At 45.6% G+C, this 19,403-nt stretch overlaps 1 protein-coding gene across 12 annotated transcripts in view; it reads right to left on the reverse strand.

Moving 5' to 3' along the window:
* The window catches only part of PRICKLE1 (prickle planar cell polarity protein 1), a 113,906-nt gene that overhangs the window by 8,434 nt on the left and 86,069 nt on the right, over positions 1-19,403 (reverse strand). For 4 of the 12 annotated variants that reach the window (XM_046013415.1, XM_046013414.1, XM_046013424.1 and 1 more), the window contains 4 exons: positions 3,948-4,133; positions 2,127-2,240; positions 1,340-1,477; positions 530-733 (listed from right to left, as the gene is read on the reverse strand). In XM_046013415.1, coding sequence (XP_045869371.1) covers positions 530-733; positions 1,340-1,477; positions 2,127-2,240; positions 3,948-4,079 — 588 coding nt within the window. In that variant the 5' untranslated portion in view covers positions 4,080-4,133. Of the gene's footprint in view, positions 1-529; positions 734-1,339; positions 1,478-2,126; positions 2,241-3,947; positions 4,134-5,097; positions 5,300-14,388; positions 14,590-14,670; positions 14,690-19,403 lie in introns of those variants that run through there. The other 8 variants (XM_046013421.1, XM_046013416.1, XM_046013418.1 and 5 more) reach the window with 7 other exon arrangements.

A 19,403-nucleotide genomic window follows, 5' to 3' on the forward strand; every position in this document is an offset into this window, starting at 1 on the left:
ATGCATATATCATCATGATTTAAGATATTAACAGTAGGGAAAGCTAAAAAAAAAAAAGGGTCTTCAGAACTCTCTGTCATCTCTCCAACTCTTCCATAAATCTAAAATTACTTTAAAATTGAAAGCTTAAAAACAAAATTCCTTTCACACCACCCCTTTCCACATGCCAGGGGTAACCACTGTTAACACAGTATATGTCTTTCCATACTATTTCTGTATGTATACAGATATGTACAGAATCTTATTCTCCCTTTATTTAACAAAAAGATTATCTATCACACACTCTACTTGCAACTTGTTTTTCTCCTCTCAAAATCCATCAAGGACATCCTACTTATCAATGCTCAAAGACACCTGCTGCCTTCTCTTTATTAGCTACATATTATTCCATTATATGAATATATAAGGTTAAAAAAATAAACAGCAAAAGCAGGACATATTTTATTTTGGTAGATGTGAACAGTGGAATATTGGCTTACTAGAAGCTCATTTTTTCCAGTGTCAAGGGATAAACTTTTTTTTTTTTTACCTCATCACATGCTGAACACCGTGGTTTGAGCAGTTCAGCATGGTGCCTGCCACAGTGAATTTTTCCATCCTGGTAAAAATAGATGAGGTCGACCAGCAGCTCGTTACAGGTGAAGCAGACAAAACAGGAAGGGTGCCAGCACACTCCAGGGCCCGCGCGAGAGGCAAACACTGCAATTTCACCTCCGTTTATCTTCAACCCACACTAAAAACAAAAGGAGTTGAAAGTGGGATGATCCCTTCTTTCATGACTGGATTCTCAGCCTTTCCCACTTGACACTAAATCCCATTTTGTCAAGAAAGCTTTTATTTTTGCCCCCTCCTGTTGGTGATTAAATAGCTCTTTAATGCTGGATTATTTCTGATTCTCAGCTGGAACGAACATGCCTCAGATACACTGCCACACTAGACTGTTTCGAGGAATGTTTTCACCCAACTTCCATTAAGTCGTTTTTCTGAGCCAGCCTCTCACTGGATACATTCCTGCTCTGAGCCAGTGCCCATCTGAAGGCCTTCATTAGGCTTCTGCAGTTCTGAACGCTAGGTGTGTCCCTGCACCTCCCTCCATGCCGAGATCCTAGAAAGGCAGGATGTCACCCCAATGTTTCCGTAAGGCCAGACAGACTCCCCCCGTCATGTATACACAGCCGCGCAGAATTATAAACATGAATATCCACTTAATAAAAAGCTAGGTTGCCTTTTATTTTGGGGAGGCTTTGGGGGCCCATGCCTGTGCAAGCCCTGTCACCTACCCCCCCAAGCTCATTCTGTCCACATCACTACCACGCACTACTCATCCCGGGAGGGCTACCTGCTCACACACGGCATGCATTACTGCTCTGGACAAAAGCTTGATCGTTCCTCTTCCAAGTGCTTCTTTCTTCCGTTGAGCACTGAACACCTGCAGTTCTTTTTTCTCTTCCTCGCTCAGAGACTGGCAATACCGCACCTTGGGAGACAGGAAAACAAGCCCCACACTGGAGCGCACAGTCCCCCTCGCCAATTCTTCATTTCCAGAGTTCGAGTTTCAGGAAAGAGCAAGTTGAACTGCTGTGTCCCGTGAGTCCCCAATTTAAAAATGGCACCATACCTTTATAAGGACACCCAACCTTGCAGTCTCTCTAGTAAAAGGGGAAGTACAATTTGAAGGAACTAGCTTTTAAAAAAACAGAATGTTTAAACTTTTATCAGAGACACTTAAAAAAAAAAAAAAGTAAGACATTAACCTTTCTACAAAAGGTTTAAACTTGTTACTTGCCACACACACTCCACATTCTACAGGAACCCAACTGCAGGCCTGGACTATCAGAAAGCCAGGACTCTGGATGAAAGGGCAGAGAAATCCCAAGAATTTGTAGGCTCCTGATAAGTGGTGGGTGGCTGCAAACACTATAAAAACCAACTTGTTGTTAAGTTTATTGCACTGACACTCTTTTCTCTCTGAAAGAATGGAAAGCTGTAGCCTGAAGCCAAATTTTAACTGAAGAAAGGCCAAAGAGCCCTAGCCAATGAGGAGGTAGAGTTTATGAGAGGCATCTCAATGTTCAGGCTGTTTTTTGTTTTTTTTTTTTTAATTAGCCTTCTTCCTGTCATTTTACCTCATTATCATGTGGTGGCAACTGGTACAAAAGCTGTTTAATTCGATGTTTCTCTCCAGGGCTGTTAACATAAGGAACCTTTTCCTCTGGTAAGCAAGCAAAATAGAGCTGGATCTGAGTAAGAGATGGAAAGAAAGACATCAGCATACAGGAAGTGAACATCTTAGTTTATATTCCATCTTAAAAAGTTACCTTTCCCTTCAGCTACAGGGCTTGGCCTCTTATAGCTAATGAGAAGACCAGCTGAGCCAACGCAGCAGAGCTGCAAACCTCGAACAGCCAGCCCCCAGCTGCTAAATTGCTCTTCAGGAATGTAATTTGTAGTGACAATTAGGAGCATCATAAATTATGCACCATAAAATGTGCACAGTTAATGCTACTATTCCTCATCCAGTCTCCCAAGGGTCAGCCAAGAAACACTGCAGGGGAGTGCCGCCGATGACCACACAGGCTGTGGGACACTGTCCCAAACCCAGCCACTCCACAAGCACGCTGCATCTGCTCTCTGAATGCTACACATTACAAAGACAAAAGCTGGTTTGTTAAACTTTGTCAACTCTCCCTTATCAGGTTCTCCCAAGCATCAGCTTTCTTTGCTTCCGTGGGTGTATTTTCTAAATACCTGAAGTCCATTTCCCTAAGGAAACTGGAGGGGAGCCACACTGAGCTGTACTTGGGTCACTCTGAGAGGAGGACTCAATTTTTGTTCGGGGTTTTTATTTTCTGTTGTATTGAAGGAATTAAGTATTAATTCCTTAGGGGTTATTAAGGAATATCCCTTCGTTGAGTAGCACAGGGTGTATGCCGCAGCACTGAGAAAGAATGAAAGCTGTCCGAAGGAAAAGGAGATTGGGGAGTCGGGGGCCTGTCCACTTCAGGATCTTAGTATCACATAAAACCTCCCCAACCCAAAGCTGGAAGAGGGGGTTTTCTCCTAGTGAGCAGTTTGTCAAAATATGGCTTTCCTAACCCGGGTGCCAGCCCGCTGCCCTCTCTCCCCATTGTATCGGCCACAGAAGCCTTTCCAGTTAGAAGTACCCACTGAGGAGCAGCTATGTGGGCACGGGGCAGGCCCTGTGTGAATCAGGAGCCCCTATTCTCAGAAGAGTTCCCCACCATAAGTCAGGAGCGACCACGCACCCAACTGGCACCTGTTACTTCAAAACTATGGCTTCACCCTTAAAAGAGTATCTGTCGTCATCAGTGTTTAGTAAGCTCATCATTACAAGGATATTGGGAAAAGAAAAACATGCATACACTTCAAAGAACGTGTCACCACAGTGCGAAGTGGCGGGGGGGAGGGGGCAGCTAATTTTGTGCATTGTCTGTATTGTTATTTTATGTGTCAGGTTATCAAAGGTCCAATGTCTAAGCAGTAATACTTCAGATGGTTTCTTACAGCTCTGTATTTCTTCTGTTCCAAAGCGAAAGTGTTGCTGAGAACATGGAAATGTTCCTCTTTCATTACCTTTTTGTTGTTACTGTTTTTTCAAAGGTTAAGTTCCTCTCACTCTCTGAAGAGACTTGTCAGACAGCCACATAACAAATGCATGACCAGTGCTCTGGAGGTCATTCATGAGCAAAAATAGCATCAGTGGGGGGGCTTCTGGATCCAGGAGTCCAAAAGGACTGAAAACTTTCATCAAGAAATTAAGGATGACCTTAAAAGGCAAAAATTTATACTATCCAAAGAGTAAGGACTGAGGAGGGTAGCATGTCAGTGTGGTAGTAATGGTCTATAATTTTTTTTTTTTTTAAGCGATTCTTAAAAATCTTATATCCCCTTGGAAAACAGGACACACAGGGTGAGCAGGTTCTCACCTGCTCTGGTCTGAGGCCTGGGGGCACCCAGGCATACTCCTCCAACGCGCAGCCAGAGTCGTCGTCCGACGTGGAGCTTCTCTGACACCCAAAGGCGAGTTTGCTCATTTTGGGCTCCATCTCCAAAGGCATAAGAATCAAGAGAAGAGGCCGGTTTCTCAGTCACAGGACATCAAACAATGGCTGCTGTGGACAATATAAGAAAAAACAAATTAAAACCCAAAGGCACTATTCTTACCCTCCAAGAACTTTTACTGAATGTTGTTTATACACAGCTGGGCCTAGAGAAAGTAACCACCCCCACAACCCTCAGGCCCACCGAAACTTAAAATCTAGGGCCACAATTTGGAAACAACCCCTTTCACGACTCAGCATTTCAGAAAATGCTCCCCAAACTAGCTTAGTTTCAGTTGCCTTTAAAAAGTGCCTCCAGGGGCGCCTGGGTGGCTCAGTGGATTAAGCCGCTGCCTTCGGCTCGGGTCATGGTCTCGGGGTCCTGGGATCGAGCCCCGCATCGGGCTCTCTGCTCCGCGGGGAGCCTGCGTCCTCCTCTCTCTCTGCCTACCTCTCTGCCTACTTGTGATCTCTCTCTCTGTGTCAAATAAATAAATAAAATCTTTAAAAAAAAAAATGCCTCCAACACACTATTTGTTAGAAATGTTCTCAAGAAAACGGCTTTGCTGTCTAACTTTTCCACAAATGAAATCATCGTGAAGTCCTAGGAGTCGAAGAAAGAAGGGTGAGGGCCTGCACCTCCCCCGCCTCGCCCGCGCTGTGGGCCATGAAAAATGGCTCCAGAGAACGCCACCCCCGCTTGCCGGGTTTCTAGCCAGTTTTCTCAAGAGGCATCGCTCCGTGTGGAGAATGGGTCCACGGGGGCAAGCCACTTGGGTTTCTGGGTTCTGATCAAGTTTCAAGACACAGCAAACTGAGTTTATTCAATGAGTGGAAAGAGCAATTAAATCCTTCTATAGTACATTCAATCCAAAGCCTTCACTATCAATGGGCTAGAGTCAGCCAGACAGTTCATTAATGAGTTCCTTCAAGAGAAGGTACTGAATCCAAGCACAAGGCAAAAATTAAATCCAGCGAGGTGACCGTAAGTGTTGAACTGCATTACCAGGCACTCACTGAAAAGTCAACACAGTACCTACTATGTGTGTGATATGCTAGCAGCCAGCTCCTGGGCAAAGCAAATCCAGTTCTGGACGAACAGTCTTCCTCAGAGGGAAGGGCTATAAAAGGTGTCAACACAATGGTCCCTGCCCAAGAGCCCAGGAACTGTGTTAGCAGCACTGAAGTTCCTTGTTAAGTGTCTTCTGATTCTTAACCTCCTCCCTCATCCCAAGGCACTAAGGAAAAAAAAAGACACAAGACTTTCAGAATCAGCTTTCAGAACGCAACTTTATACCTGCCCCTTTCCCCTCACGAGAAAAAGGATACATGATTAGTTTGACCCCAGTTTAAAGAAAACGAGGCTGCGGGAAGTGAAGTGACTTGCCCAGGGTCACACAGCTAAAAGCCAGAGTGCAGGCTAACTCATCAGACTTCCAAAAGTTGTTCTGCCTGAAAAAATTCTCTCGCCTGCTGAAACAAGTAGGAAAGGCAGTGAAGCCTGAGACCAAGCCCTTTTTCATCCACTATGTCAAACGCAACTCTACTTATAGTACCAGAAAGTGTTACCTATCACAACCTGATTATTAAAACATATGGTTCCCCTTTTATAAGTTATAGGACATAAGAAATTAAACTTGTAATAGTCAACAAACGGAAGGCCAAACACCCAATGTCCACAATCTTTAGTAGAAGGAGCGATGTCACACGGTAGGTAGATATGATTCCAACTAATGATTTAACTCCTTCACGCTGAACAAAAAGTAAAGATGACTTCATTTCCTCCACTATCGCTGGGAGGTTATGACCTTTTAAATAAGTCGTCATTTCACACAGGTGCAATTCATTCCCATCTTGACTTAAGAAAGGCTCATTCCTTAGTCCTCAGTAAAAAGGGATGTGTTAATGAAAGTCGGGAAATTTCTTGGATCTAGTCTTTCCCTTTTGTTTTAGAAAAAGCAACTCCCACATGTCAAAAGAAGAGAACTAGAGTTTAAGAATTTAATTAGTAACCCAAAAACCCCACCAGGAGGGAAGGGGGCACGGACTTCAATGTGATTTTAACCTGAATCTTGAAATACTTTCATTTGGTCTTTGCCAAACCTGGCTAAGGAAGGAGACACTACAGTACCTGCTCTGCAGAAACTTACAAAGAACACAGATTTTAAACAGAACCTAAAAATTAAATGTCACCATATTAGAAAACAAGAAAAAACACCACAAATTAAGACAAATCATGGATTTTCCAAACTAGCACAAAGACGCAGATTACCAAAGATCTGAATCCCTTTTACAGCTGTATTCCTTGATTAGCCTTTTGCAAAAAAAAAAAAAAAAAAAAAGTACAATTACTCTCCTAATCAAGGTTAATCAACATGAGCACTAAATGACACAGTCCGCCTCCTCCCAATCACCTAGAGGGGCTGGCCACGCCTGGAGCCTGCCCATATCCATCCCAGCCTCTCCACAGTCTACACGGAGGACTGCTGTCCACTAACAACATGAAGGGTCCAACTGGAGGAACGTGAGAGACAAAGTCCTTTTATCCCAGGCAAGGTTTCTGGTTTTCATCTGTTGGTGCTCTGACAGCTACCTTATTCCTCTGTGCCCGGCCTGGCACGACTAGTGTTATGTGTAATCCCCATATCAAGCAGCCCGAAGAGGGTGTATCTCGATTCACAGAGAGGGGAAACTGAGCCTCACAACGATCTGCCACAGGACAACTGTCCGAAGGTCAGTAGTTAACAAGCAGCGGCCTTAGAACTGGCCTGTGATCTTAAACCCTTACCCGTCGCTGCCTCCTAGAGGTGGAACCCGATCGGACAAGTTCCCTTTTCTGCCACCAACTTAGCCATGCGCCTGTGCCACAGCCGTGACAATGACAGACCGTGGGGGGACAGGCGGCATGGCCCAGAGCAGGCAAAGTGAGCACACAGGCAAGAAGGATTATAAAAATTCAATGGCCGCATGAGCTGTTGATTCAGAATCTGTTCTCTGGAGAAGGCCTCTGTTTGCTTTGTATCAGGAGACAGTAACTTAAAATAACAAAACATTCCATTCATTAGCAAGGTCTCAGAGAGGACAAAAAAAAAATATTAGAAAAATAAAAGTGACACAGCATGACCTTCACTCACCAGGCTGTAGTGAGAGACACTACATTGCCACTAGCTACTTCTTCTTGAGAACACACAAATTTGAATACGGCTTTTTCTTTTCTGTTTAAAAATTACCTGTCCAGGGGCACCTGGGTGGCTCAGTGGGTTAAAGCCTCTGCCTTCGGCTCAGGTCATGGTCCCAGGGTCCTGGGATGGAGCCCCACATCGGGCTCTCTGCTCAGCAGGGAGCCTGCTTCCCTTCCTCTCTCTCTGCCTGCCTCTCTGCCTACCTGTGATCTCTGTCTGTCAAAATAAATAAAAATCTAAAAAGAAAAAAAAAAAATTACCTGTCCAGAGACCCTCAGATTCTTGAGTATATCATCATCTCATACTATGTCATAGGAAAACAGGTGACTGCTGAGCATGGTTCCTGCACTTCTAAAATGTTAAAGTAATAAAAATGATAAACGTGCCCCCACCGCGAGCTCTTACTGTAGGCATGTACACTCCTGTATGGTATGTGCTTTGACAACACAACGAGAGGGGAGCCTGGACATCACTTATGCTCTGGGTCGTGATGGAGGGGCTTCCTGGTGACATGTGAATGCGGTTATGTCTCATCTGCCAAAATTCCACCTATTAGACCAAACATGAAACCAGGAATTGGATCTAATAGAAAAACATCATCAATTTCACTTCCAGGCATTGTCAGTTCAGGTTGGTCATGTGATATAAGGACACAAATCAGATATACAAATGAACTGGATTATAATGGGAACAGAGCTGCTCCAAGCTGGGACTGTGACAGAGAAACTTTCTCAAGATTTTTTTTGCAGACCCACACTTAGATGCACAAGAGTGGCCCTGTCCTGTGCCCTATCCTTTATTAATTCTGTATTTTATTTTTGTGAATTTGTATTTTGATGTAATTTCAAACTTCAGAAAAGGTGGAAGAGTAAGGGACTCCTATGTAGCTTTTACCCAGACTCATCAATTGTTTACATTCCGCTTCATTCCTTCTATCCTCCTCCTCCTCCTCCTGATCACAAACACTACACATGATTTTATGGGAACCATTTGGGAGTGTGCATTTTTACATTCTCTTACCTAACCTAGCTAAACTAAACATGATGTTTTAAAAATATTAAAAAAAAAAAAACAACTGCGGGCCACACACCATGTTAGATGCTCTAGATAAATAGAATAAAAAACCGAAACAGCTTAGTATTCTGTGGTTATTGTGAGGCAGGTTTACTTCCTGGTCTTGAAATGCTGTAATTTAACTGAATGAACTTAATCATATGTGAATGACAATTATGTAAGAACCAATTCTGTGCTAGGTTTGCCCCTCCCAAGGAAACGAATCAGTGGAGGCCCCACCTCGCCAATGTCTCTTTGTAATTCTGGATGTAAAGAAGTCTCATCATGCTGGGAAAAAAGTAAAAGTTTTCAGGAATGCATCTGTTCAGGTTTCAGAGTCTGAGCCTTAAAGAAACGTGCAGAGGAAGCCGCACCTTGGTGGCTCAGTGGGTTGGGCCGCTGCCTTCGGCTCGGGTCGGGTCATGATCTCGGGGTCCTGGGATCGGGTCCTGCATCGGGCTCTCTGCTCGGCGGGGAGCCTGCTTCCTTCTCTCTCTTTCTGCCTGCCTCTCTGCCTACTTGTGATCTCTCTCTGTCAAATAAATAAAATCTTAAAAAAAAAAAAAAAAGAGCTACCAGCACAGTCGAAGAGGTCATCGAGGTCAGTGCAGCATGCAGGAATCTGAACCAAATCAGAGCAGGTTAGGAGGTCTTTGCAGACACAATTTGAAGAGAAGACTAAAAGCCAGTTAGAAGACTCTAGGAGATGGGGTGCCTGGGTGGCTCAGTGGTTTAAGCCTCTGCCTTTGGCTCAGGTCATGATCTCAGGGTCATGGGATCGAGCCCCACATCAGGCTCTCTGCTCAGCGGGGAGCCTGTTTCTCCCTCTCTCTCTGCCTGCCTCTCTGCCTACTTGTGATCTCTCTCTCTGTCAAATAAATAAAATATTAAAAAAAAAAAGACTCTAGGAGAGAAATGAATGACAGAAGAAAAGAGCATGGACACAAGGGAGGGGAGAAAGAAGCCCGAGGTTGGGCAGAGAGAAATGAGACACTTTTTTCTTAGAAAGACAGGGATTATCCTGGGGGTGCTCCACGCAGCCAAACAGACGGTGGAAGAGTTTCATTTCCCTCCTTTATCCCTTTTCTCCCTCTTCCCTTCAAAATAGTTAAACAGCTACTTCTCACCATGTAAAAAGACTCAAAGACAAACAGCTCGCAGGTGTGGGACTCTCAATCATCATATAATTGTCAAGAGAACATCTGACCCAAGGGCTAGAGCAATACTTAGGGAATAGGATCCAGGGCTTCAGCATTCAGTAAACTCAGCGTTGAGGTCTTCCGACCTCTCAAGTCAGCGATCATGGGGTCTTATTTTACAGCAACGATTTTTCTTCCAAAGATAGTCTAAGTGTGGGAAAGGTTTTCTTTTGTTTTTTGTTTGTTTAAGATTTTTTATTTATTTAACACAGAGAGAGAGAGATCACAAGCAGGCAGAGAGACAGACAGAGAGAGGGGGAAGCAGGCTCCTTGCCAAGCAGAGAGCCTGATGTGGGACTCGATCCCATGACCCTGAGATCATTACCTGAGCCAAAGGCAGAGGCTTAACCCACTGAGCCACCCAGGTGCCCCAGTATGGGAAAGTTTTGAAGAAAGGAACTGCATGAATATAAAGAATTAGTTATTATCGACATGTGTCAGTTGGCATTATTACTTCCACTGTTAATTAGTGGGAACATTTTCTTGAAGCTGATCAGCAACATCCAGAATAAGAACAACTTGTTAATAACAAAACAAGGTTGGCATGTGAATTTCATCTTCTTTTTGAGGTCAGGAGGTGCTCTAACCTTCTGAAGGGCAATTTTGACAAACTATTAGCCTCCATTCCCAGCTCCCTTAGAATCAGCTTCTAACCAGCCCCTACATAAAATCTCCAGTACCAGCTTGTGTGCGTGTGTGTGGGCCCACACCCACCCAGAGTCACACATGGTGCGTAAGGGTCTACACACCAGGGTATTTCCAGGTGTCTTAGGCAAAGCAACAGTTGTGAGAACCCAATATATAACTGGCTGTAAGTTGACCCTTGTCAACTTGTCAGAGCATGGCCTTATTTATCCAACACCGTGATGTAAGGAGGGATTCCTCATGAAATTTACTTCCAGATTAATTTATTCATTCATCCCGATAGTTAAAGGCCATTACTGAGTGATTCCAGGAAATACCAAAAAGAGGCAACTGAATTTATTCAATTAAACACTAGAACTTAAAAAAAAAAAAAAAAAGTATCCACAATGACAAGAGTATTTCCAAATTCCGTTATACAATTCCTTGCTTTCTTGAGTGGTGCTGTGTGTGTATACTGTATGTGATTTAGCCTTTGGCTGATAATTTGTTTTCATTCTCAGTAGAAAGTGAACAGTAGAAAGAACACAGGCTTCAGGAATCTAATCCAGCCATCCAGCTGGGTGTGACCTGGGAACCTAATTCCTCCACTAGAAAGTAAGGTTAGGGCTCTCTCTCAATGAAAAGCTTATGTCTGGAATCACATGGCCCCAGACTCATGGATTTAAGATGGCTGAGAAACTTTTTATATGTTTTTCCCTCCCTACTGTCCTGATAGATTTTTGAATTCCTGCTGCTTTAGTCTCTTATTAAGTAAGTAGCCTTTTCTCTTTGCCCACAACCAGCAACCTCCAAATCTTTTAATTTGTTCTATGTTCTGCAAATTAGGCAACTATGATTTGAAAAAATTTGTTTAAAAGTATACAGAATCTCTTCTCGGCTTTTTGGCTAAGATTAAGGGTGAAAGTATATAGAATCATTATGCTATGAACAAAGGTTTACACATTCCTTCTGTGAGTGCAGTAATCACTGGTTAAATAAGATAACATACAATATGTGAAGGTATTATGCAAATTAAAAGCAGCTTTACTATTTTGCTATGCTATTCTAGTCATTTGAGAATCGCTTATTTTCTGCTATGCTATATGCTGCATCCAGGACAGCTAAGGATTACTATTTTGATTGACCTTGCCATATACATAAATGGGCCTTTACTATTTTTCCCTACAAAGCTTAGTAAGTCAGCACAGTATATGAAGGTGCAGAGGCAGAGAAGAGTCAAGAGTTTCGCTGGAAGACAGAAGCAACAACAGAAGGCAATGGGAGCACGGAATGCCATTTTCAAGAATTAGACAAATCAGGCAGGAGACTTTGTGCTTAACTCTCAAGGTGACAGGAAGAGACAAAGGGCATGTGAACAGAGTACCACTGACGGCCTCAAAGAGAAGTAATACAACAGGGATGGTCAGGAAATAGAACAGGAACCTAGGAGGGCCCTTTTAGTCCACTGCTACTAAGAGAGCCTAAACATGGCAGCCTGGGGGGAGATGAAGTAAAAGGAACCAATAGGAAAGGGGGAAACTGGGTCAAAGAGTCTGTGACTGAAAGACGATGCACTAAAAGGGAAATACTACATAGGCAAGTCAGAGGGGAATAAGGATTAAAGGGGGTTGAGGAGAAGTTCAATCAGATCCATAACTGACGTTATAACTATACATTAGTTCTGGTCTGGTTCCCATTATTAATCATTTTCTTGGACAAAGTCACCAAGCCAAATCAAAATCATGCAAATAGAAAACAGAATAATTTTCAGTGCCTGCCACTGAACACGAAGTCCAAGGTCATACCCCTAAATTACAAATACTTTTCCCAAATTCCACCCTAGCTCCTATGCGAAGATTACCATGGCATTGCAGGATCCCAATGAAAAGGTACTTCTTGTGTGAACCTGCCCAGGGAAGTCAGAAATCCTTTGATCACCAAAACCCAGGAGAGATATCGATTTGTGAATCAGTTGGGCTACCATTCTCTAGGGGTCCCCTGCTGCTAAGTGTCATTCTGTGGGCCACAAACTGCTTAACAACTTCTTTGTTAAACTGCTTGTTAACAAGGCCTTAGCACACAGAAGACCCTGATCACACATACCCATTCAAGAGCTACTCTAACTCTGTCAGGCTAAATATGCAGGTGAATTAAATTTAACCACAGACTAACTTGGCAATACAAAAACCTGTAACACTTCTATTCTTCACAACACACAACACATACAACCCTATGGATATAGGTTTTTGTTTTTTGTTTTTTATTTTTTAAAGCCGGAGGCCTGTAATCACCATAGGTATCAAAACTATGATAACCAAGGTTTGGATTTCATAGTAGAGACCCTAAACTGTTATCTCTTTAAAGCTTTCTCACACACACTTAAAGAGCACTCAGAGCTTACAGTCTGCTAAAGACAAAAGTTCAGAGCCCAATTCAGTTTTATTTATATTGAAATGAACTGTAGAGATAACTGCAAAATAAAAACATAATGAAGGTATCCAAAGACATTGCCTAATGAAAGATTCTTTTGCTAAAAGTACTTAATACCAGCAATTAGTGGCATTAGGCCATGTGCCCCTTGGCATTTTCTGTATTTTCCAGGTAAACCTCCATCCAACTTGTACATTTTCCAACAGCTGAGTGGCCTGTCATGTACCATCCAATTGCCAAGAAGCTATCCATTCTTCCAAGAGGAAATGTGCAACTCTGCGGGGTTTCAAAGCATTCTAATTTCATGCACAAATACATTCCACGACAGTAAGACAGACTGCTTAACAAAAGGAGGAAACATGATGACAAAGCACGGTCCTCTGCCAGAGCGACGCTTTTGGGGTCAGGTTTTTTGGCTGTAAACCGGCCTATACAGACAAAACCCCCAACGCATGCTGGGGTGTGCGGCGGACCACTCAAGGCACTGCGCTAATGAACCAGTTATATTCCATAATGGGGGACGCAGATATTTTCGCAAATCGTGTTCCAGTCAGGCTCCTATTGATTTTTTGAATTTCTATTTTCAACGGCGGCCCAAGGAAACGGCAGCCAGACTTGACTCCAATGTACACACAGACTCGGGTTTCACCCCGTCACCTGTTGGCTCCTGAACAACACCCCTCTTTGTGAAACTTACAGCGCTCATTTGAAACAAGTTTCCAGAGAAAACACTTCAAGAAAGTGTTTGAGAAGTCACAAGACTCGAGTTGTAAAAACAAATTCCACACATAGCCTGGTTTATACTGACACAGATTAATGTGAAATCCCGAGCTTTTAAAGAAGGAATCGGAGGGGAGCCGGAGGGAAAGGATGCTACCCTTCTCGGGGAAAATGCGGCAGACTAATTCTAGACAGGTCTGCGAGGGGCGGCTGTCGGGATCCGCTGGGTCAACCCAAGCCCGCCCCGAGGAGAGAGACCCCTTAGAGCAGCCGTCAGCACCCCGCAAAGCCCGACCCTCCGCTCGGGCCGCAAGGGGGCGCCCGGGGCCGCGGGAGGGACCCGACCCCGAGCCCCTTCCAGACTGCCCCCCCCCCACCTTCCGCACGCAGACCCAGGGGTTGGGAACTGGAACGAGTCCTTCCTGGGCGCCGACGCGAGGCCCGCAGAGCACAGCTCCTCCCTTCCCCAGGGGGACAGTACAGTAGCCTGTGAGCCCCCTTACCCACCTCCAGAGGAAAGCCTCGCGCCGCCTCTGCGCAGCGCCCCCTCGGAGGAACAGCACTCGCTGGACGGCGCTACTGAATGGCCGCCGTCCCCTCGTCTCTCCCCCAACTTCCGACGAGAAGCCCCCTCCCCGCGGGCGCACGGGGACGCGCGCTCCCCCGCAGCCCTCGGCATCCAGTCACCGTCGCCCCGCTGCTATCAAGCCCCCGGGGCAGACAGCGGCTCCCCACCTGCGGCTGCGGGGCTGAGCGCGGCCTGCAGCCCCTCCTGGCGCCCGCCGCGGTCCGTGAATCCGCGGAACCGCTCCGCGTCCCCCGGCGCGGGGTGGTTCCCGAAGGAAAAGAGGACGGGGTGTCCCCCGGGTCACCCTCACCCACCCGTTTCCGGAGGAGACCCTAGCAGGGCGTGGACGGAGGCGCGGGGGCGGCGAGCGCAGGGCCCCTGGTAAACCGTGGCGGGCCGCGCCCCCTGTCGGGGCTCAGCGCCCGCCCCGCCCGACAGGTAGGGGGTCGCTGCCGGCAGTCCCCGCTCGGCCGTGATGCACCCCCCACCCCACGCGCACACACCCGCTGACCCCCTCAAGCCCCCTTTCGGTGCAACGCGGCGGTCCTCACCCGCAGCAGCCCCCTAACCAGCCGTGGGGGGTCCGGCAAAGGGTCCTTCAGCTCCCCGGAGACCCTCTGTCCCCGCCCGCGTCGCCGACTCGGCTCCTCCGTGTGTGAGTCGCCTCGTCCAGGCCACCGCATCCCCCACACCCCAGCGCTGCGTTTCTCCAGAACCATCCACCGGGGAGAGAATAATCCCCGCGTCCGCTCTGCGCCCGGGGCCGGCGCTCTTCAAAAGTAACCAGAGCCCGCATTTAAAAAAGTAACCATTTCGCTTCCTGCGGCTCCTACCCTCCTAGGAGCGCGGCCCGCCGGCCGCCCGGCTCGCCATCCCAGCCCCGCGGGGCACCCGGCTCCCGTCCGCAGGAGGCGTCTGCCCAGTCTGATCTCGCGGCCGCCTGCTTTCCAGGAACTGTCACTGCTGACCGTGCCCCTGGCAGGTCTCCACGAGGTCCTGCGCGCACACGATTCCTCGAAAAGTTACCCACCCACTTGGCCAGCCTCGCAGCTGGAGCACCTTACCTCCGTCCGCCCGCTCCATTCCCAGGAGCCCTAGTGAGAGGAGCGGCCGAGATGCAAATACCCTAGAACGCTTATGTAAACTTCCCCCTCCCGCAGGTGCACGCGCGGGCCACAAAACGCTGGGAGAATTATGCAAGGCCACCTCTTAAAGAAATCATCTCCACTCAGTCCCATAAACATGATGTCAGCAAATGGCACGTTTAACCAAGTTCTCACTTGGAAGGGCTCATTAACATATGAATTCTCCTCTTAGGGCTTTTGCATTTCGCAGTGATTCCTACTGCTTAGGGCAGGAGATTTATTTTTATCGGTAAATAACAGCAAAAGAAAAGGTGCTAGGTCAAGGGACACACTTAATCGAGTGCATGAATAAGCATTTTTATGAACAGGTGAATTCAATATCATTATTTAGACACAAGAACGTGTCTCATACGTAAGTCTAATCTTGGTTTTGAGCTGTCTCCTAGGTACACTGAGTGAAAGTGAAGTTTGGCATTAGTTATCTACAGAAAGGACTAAGAGAAGCACAAACAGGGCCTCAAAGCTTGCCAAGAAAGAAATGATAGATTAGTACAACCAGCACCTGAGGCACCCATCTCTTCTGAACTACAGATTTTAATTTCTACAATAGTCTCCTTGTCACAAGGTGGTAAAATGCCAAAGGAGGGGAGAGAAAAAGATGCCCTAATTAAAAATGTAAGGATTTTGTCCGTTTATAAAGTGCTTTTAAATAAAAGCAACTTGAAATGGTCACCAGTTCCTCAGGCATCCTACCTTTTCTCTAAGGTTAAAAAAAAAAATCCTCCAACCATCAGGATTCCTTGGGAGTGCTTTGTAATATATATGTTTCGACAGTATGCAACTCAACAATAGCTCATTGTAACTGTGAGTTAAAAATACACAAACAAGTTGCCATAAATGGAGCCATCAAGTAAATAACTCTGGCCAGTTTCTGTTATCTTTGCCTTAAAGAGAGGAGAAGCAGCTGAGGAGAAGCTTTTTTTTAAGCGATGGTTTTAAAGTGGCAGAGACAAAAATTTGTGTCTCTGCTGGTAGACTAATTCAGAAACACGAATTCAAACAACAGGATTTGTAATTCAAATAGGCTCTCTGTTGGCCAATACAGAGGTTTTGAAGACAGTTCCTAAACAGCTGCAAGGTAGAGCTCCTCTGGCCTTCAGACTGTGTGGGGACTTGTGGGAGGGAGGGCAGGGGGCTTTCAAGGTTACCGTTTTCCTCTGTGGACCTGTGAAATTAACCATGAAGGCCTTGGTCAGATTTCCTTTTTCCTATTTCATTCTGTGTGGGCTTCCTCGGGGAAAGTCATCCACTGAACAGTATCTAGAGGACAGAATTTGCAGAGATGGACTTAAGTAAATCCTAAATTATGATACCATTACGATAAAGGGGGTATCAGAGGACGGACGCTTTTGAGCCAGGTGGATCCTTTTAGAAATAGCTTTTAAAGGAGCGCTACACATTAGCCAAGGCCACAGAACCCTCCCAAACTACAAAACATAGCAACACTTACCAGTATTACAGCCATTTTCAGTGTGATTCCTCGAAGACAGTTACTTATAAATACTGTTTGTTACCATTTCAACAGGTACTGTCAGCTTTATTGTCTATTGTCCGTGTTTGTCCCCACGAAGCACTTTGGAGAGTGTTAAAAAGCTTTCTGCTGATGTTCAGTCTAAATGCAACAGACCTTCATAGGGTCTGAAAGGCATTGTTATTGTCAAGGGTGAATTTAGGCTGCATAGGGAGCAAGGCCCCCAGCCAGCAGCCTTTTGTTTCAGTCAGGTGGAATATTCATTGCTTGCGGATCACACTTGAGGGGAAGCTGAGAAAGGAAGCCCAGAAATTCACAGGACTTGGCTTCCTCACCCCGTCCTGGTCTCTGCTCTTCCGCAACCTCCTGAGAGGGGCCTTCTCCAGCCCTCCTAACCCCCCAGATCGCCTCTCCCTCTGGTTTGTGCTACTTGTCTTCGTAGCTCTTAGCTTTGCTTGACCCGATGGGTCTGTTAGTTCATGATTGCTGTCTTTCTCCTCCCCCAGAAGGCGGAGACTTTGGGGATTCTGCCATAGTCTCAGCACCTAGAATCTTCCCCGGCACATAGCAGACACGCTCAATCAACACGAGTCAAATTAGCAAATGGGTTTTGGATGTTCTTCTCAGGCCCTCGTATATACACCACATGTGGGCAAGTAAGCCTGTTTCTAACCTAAAAGGTTCTAACCTAAAAACCTCCGTCCTAGGGGCGCCTGGGTGGCTCAGTGGATTAAGCCGCTGCCTTCGGCTCAGGTCATGATCTCAGGGTCTTGGGATCGAGCCCCGCATCGGGCTCTCTGCTCTGCGGGGAGCCTGCGTCCTCCTCTCTCTCTGCCTGCCTCTCTGCCTGCCTCTCTGCCTGCCTCTCTGCCTACTTGTGATCTCTCTCTCTGTCAAATAAATAAATAAAATCTTAAAAAAAAAAAAAAAACCTCCGTCCTATTGGAGGAGACTATACTAGAAAACCAGAAAAATGCCAAGGGCAAAGAAAGAAAGAGGCAGCACTTTGTCAAAGGCCTGCCAGCTCTCCTGGATCTGGAAGAAAGAGATAAAATACAAAACAGAAAGCAAACCTTGGTGCTATTTCTTGGTTCTCCTGTGGTTTGTATATGGTGACCTTGCCTCTGTTTTTTTCATTTGTAAAAGAGACCTGCTTTTTAGTTTTTAAGAGTAAGAATTGCTCCTGGACTCAGACATTGGGAAGAATTTGTATGCAAATACCAGGTCTCTAGGAAGAGTCTAAGTGATCGGATGTCTTGGAGTTTCTGAACAGAAGAGAGATCAAGGGCTCTAATATTCAAGTGACACCTCAGTGAATAAATCGGAGGGTCAGCTGCCATAATAATGTTAAGCTTCAGTCTTCAGGCGCAGCACAGTCTAGGACAGTAGTTTGGCTGCTCTGACTATACAGACAGGTAACCAGAAGAATCTCAAAATACACCTGTATGTAGTATGTAATTTCTAATGAAAATAACTTAAAAAAAATCACGAAGTCATACGGGTAGACAGTAGAGTGGACAATAACCTGCAACATCCTACATCTTGTCTGGATTTTAAAAAAAAATGAGATCCAGAGGAATAATCATAATTCATCATGCTTGTTACCAGATTTGTTACCACTGAAGGGCTATATAAAATGGTTTCTTTTTCTTGTTCATTTTAAACATTGCTGTTGAGCCTCAGATTGGGCAATACACCCCGGTGGATTCCTGCACACTTGCAAGTTCTAGTTACCCTGAGCACCCCAGGGAAGGGCCCCGAGGCAGATGCCGGTTCTTCCTAGAGTTCCCAGGCATTACGGTGTTTTATAATAGGGTTACTTCTCTAGGCCTCCAATTACTTTCTTCGCCCTTTGATTACATTTAAAGCAATGTGATTAGAGAGCACTGGTTCTTTAACATCTTCTGCACCCAGGCCCTCCTTAGATTTACTACTGCAGTCCTCCCAGCTGTCCATCCCCTCCCCCACCCACAGGGCCTCGGGGAGGGACCTGACTCCTCCCAGAGAAGTACCCAGAGGCTCCGGGCTTGCAGGGAGGAGCCTGACCCGTCTGTTCTTTGTCAATCACTCCTTCCCCGACATTGGGATACATCACTTCACTAAGGTATTCATTTTCTTCGTTTCTAAACGTGCTAGTGTTTTGGGCAAGATCAACGGTTGGAATCCATTTTTTTTTTTTTTTTAACTCAAGCATCTCAGGGTGGGAACAGATGAAGGGAAGCTGCGTTGCTGCAGCTCTGGGTGGGCTTCTTCCCAAACCGCCCCCATAATACCTTTTCCCACCCTCACCCCCCACTCCCCATTCTTTCAGGTCGGCCCCTCAGGCTTCCTCACCTCAAACTAGGTGCTCCTGGAGGCTCCACCAGTTCTAGTATTTTCTGAGTCTCTTAAAACTCAGTAGCTGGCTAGGACGCTAATGCCAGATAGGTGTTTCCAGCTAAGATGTCTTGAGTCTATAGTTCAAGCCGGAGGGGGAGCACTGGGAGTCAGGTCCTTTCGTTTCCCTCTTGCCCAGGGTTATAACTTCTAGTAAACACCAGCAGCTGTCTTCGCCCACCCCAGTCCTCCTCCCAACTTTTCTGGAATACCCCCTTCGCACCCCGGGAAGTGTTTGTTATTTTTCATGGACAGATAATTACAATAATATTCAAGTATCTTGACCTTAAGTTCTTCACCTTTCTCTACCTCTGTAGATCTGTGGTTTAATATGAACATTCTTAAGACTTCACTACTGAAAAACTACCAAAATGTTATGGAATAAAGAATAAATCTTCCAATAATTATTGAGAGATCTACACACATTGGGTATCCAAGATATACTGAGATTCAAAACCCAATATATAGTATGATCACATTGTTACAACTAATAATACATAAGCTAGTATACGCCTAGCAAAACTATTTAGAGGAATATAAATACCAAACCATTAAATTTTTTTTTTAAGATTTT

This window comes from Meles meles, chromosome 7 (genome assembly GCF_922984935.1).
Source record: "Meles meles chromosome 7, mMelMel3.1 paternal haplotype, whole genome shotgun sequence".
Lineage (NCBI taxonomy): Eukaryota > Metazoa > Chordata > Mammalia > Carnivora > Mustelidae > Meles > Meles meles.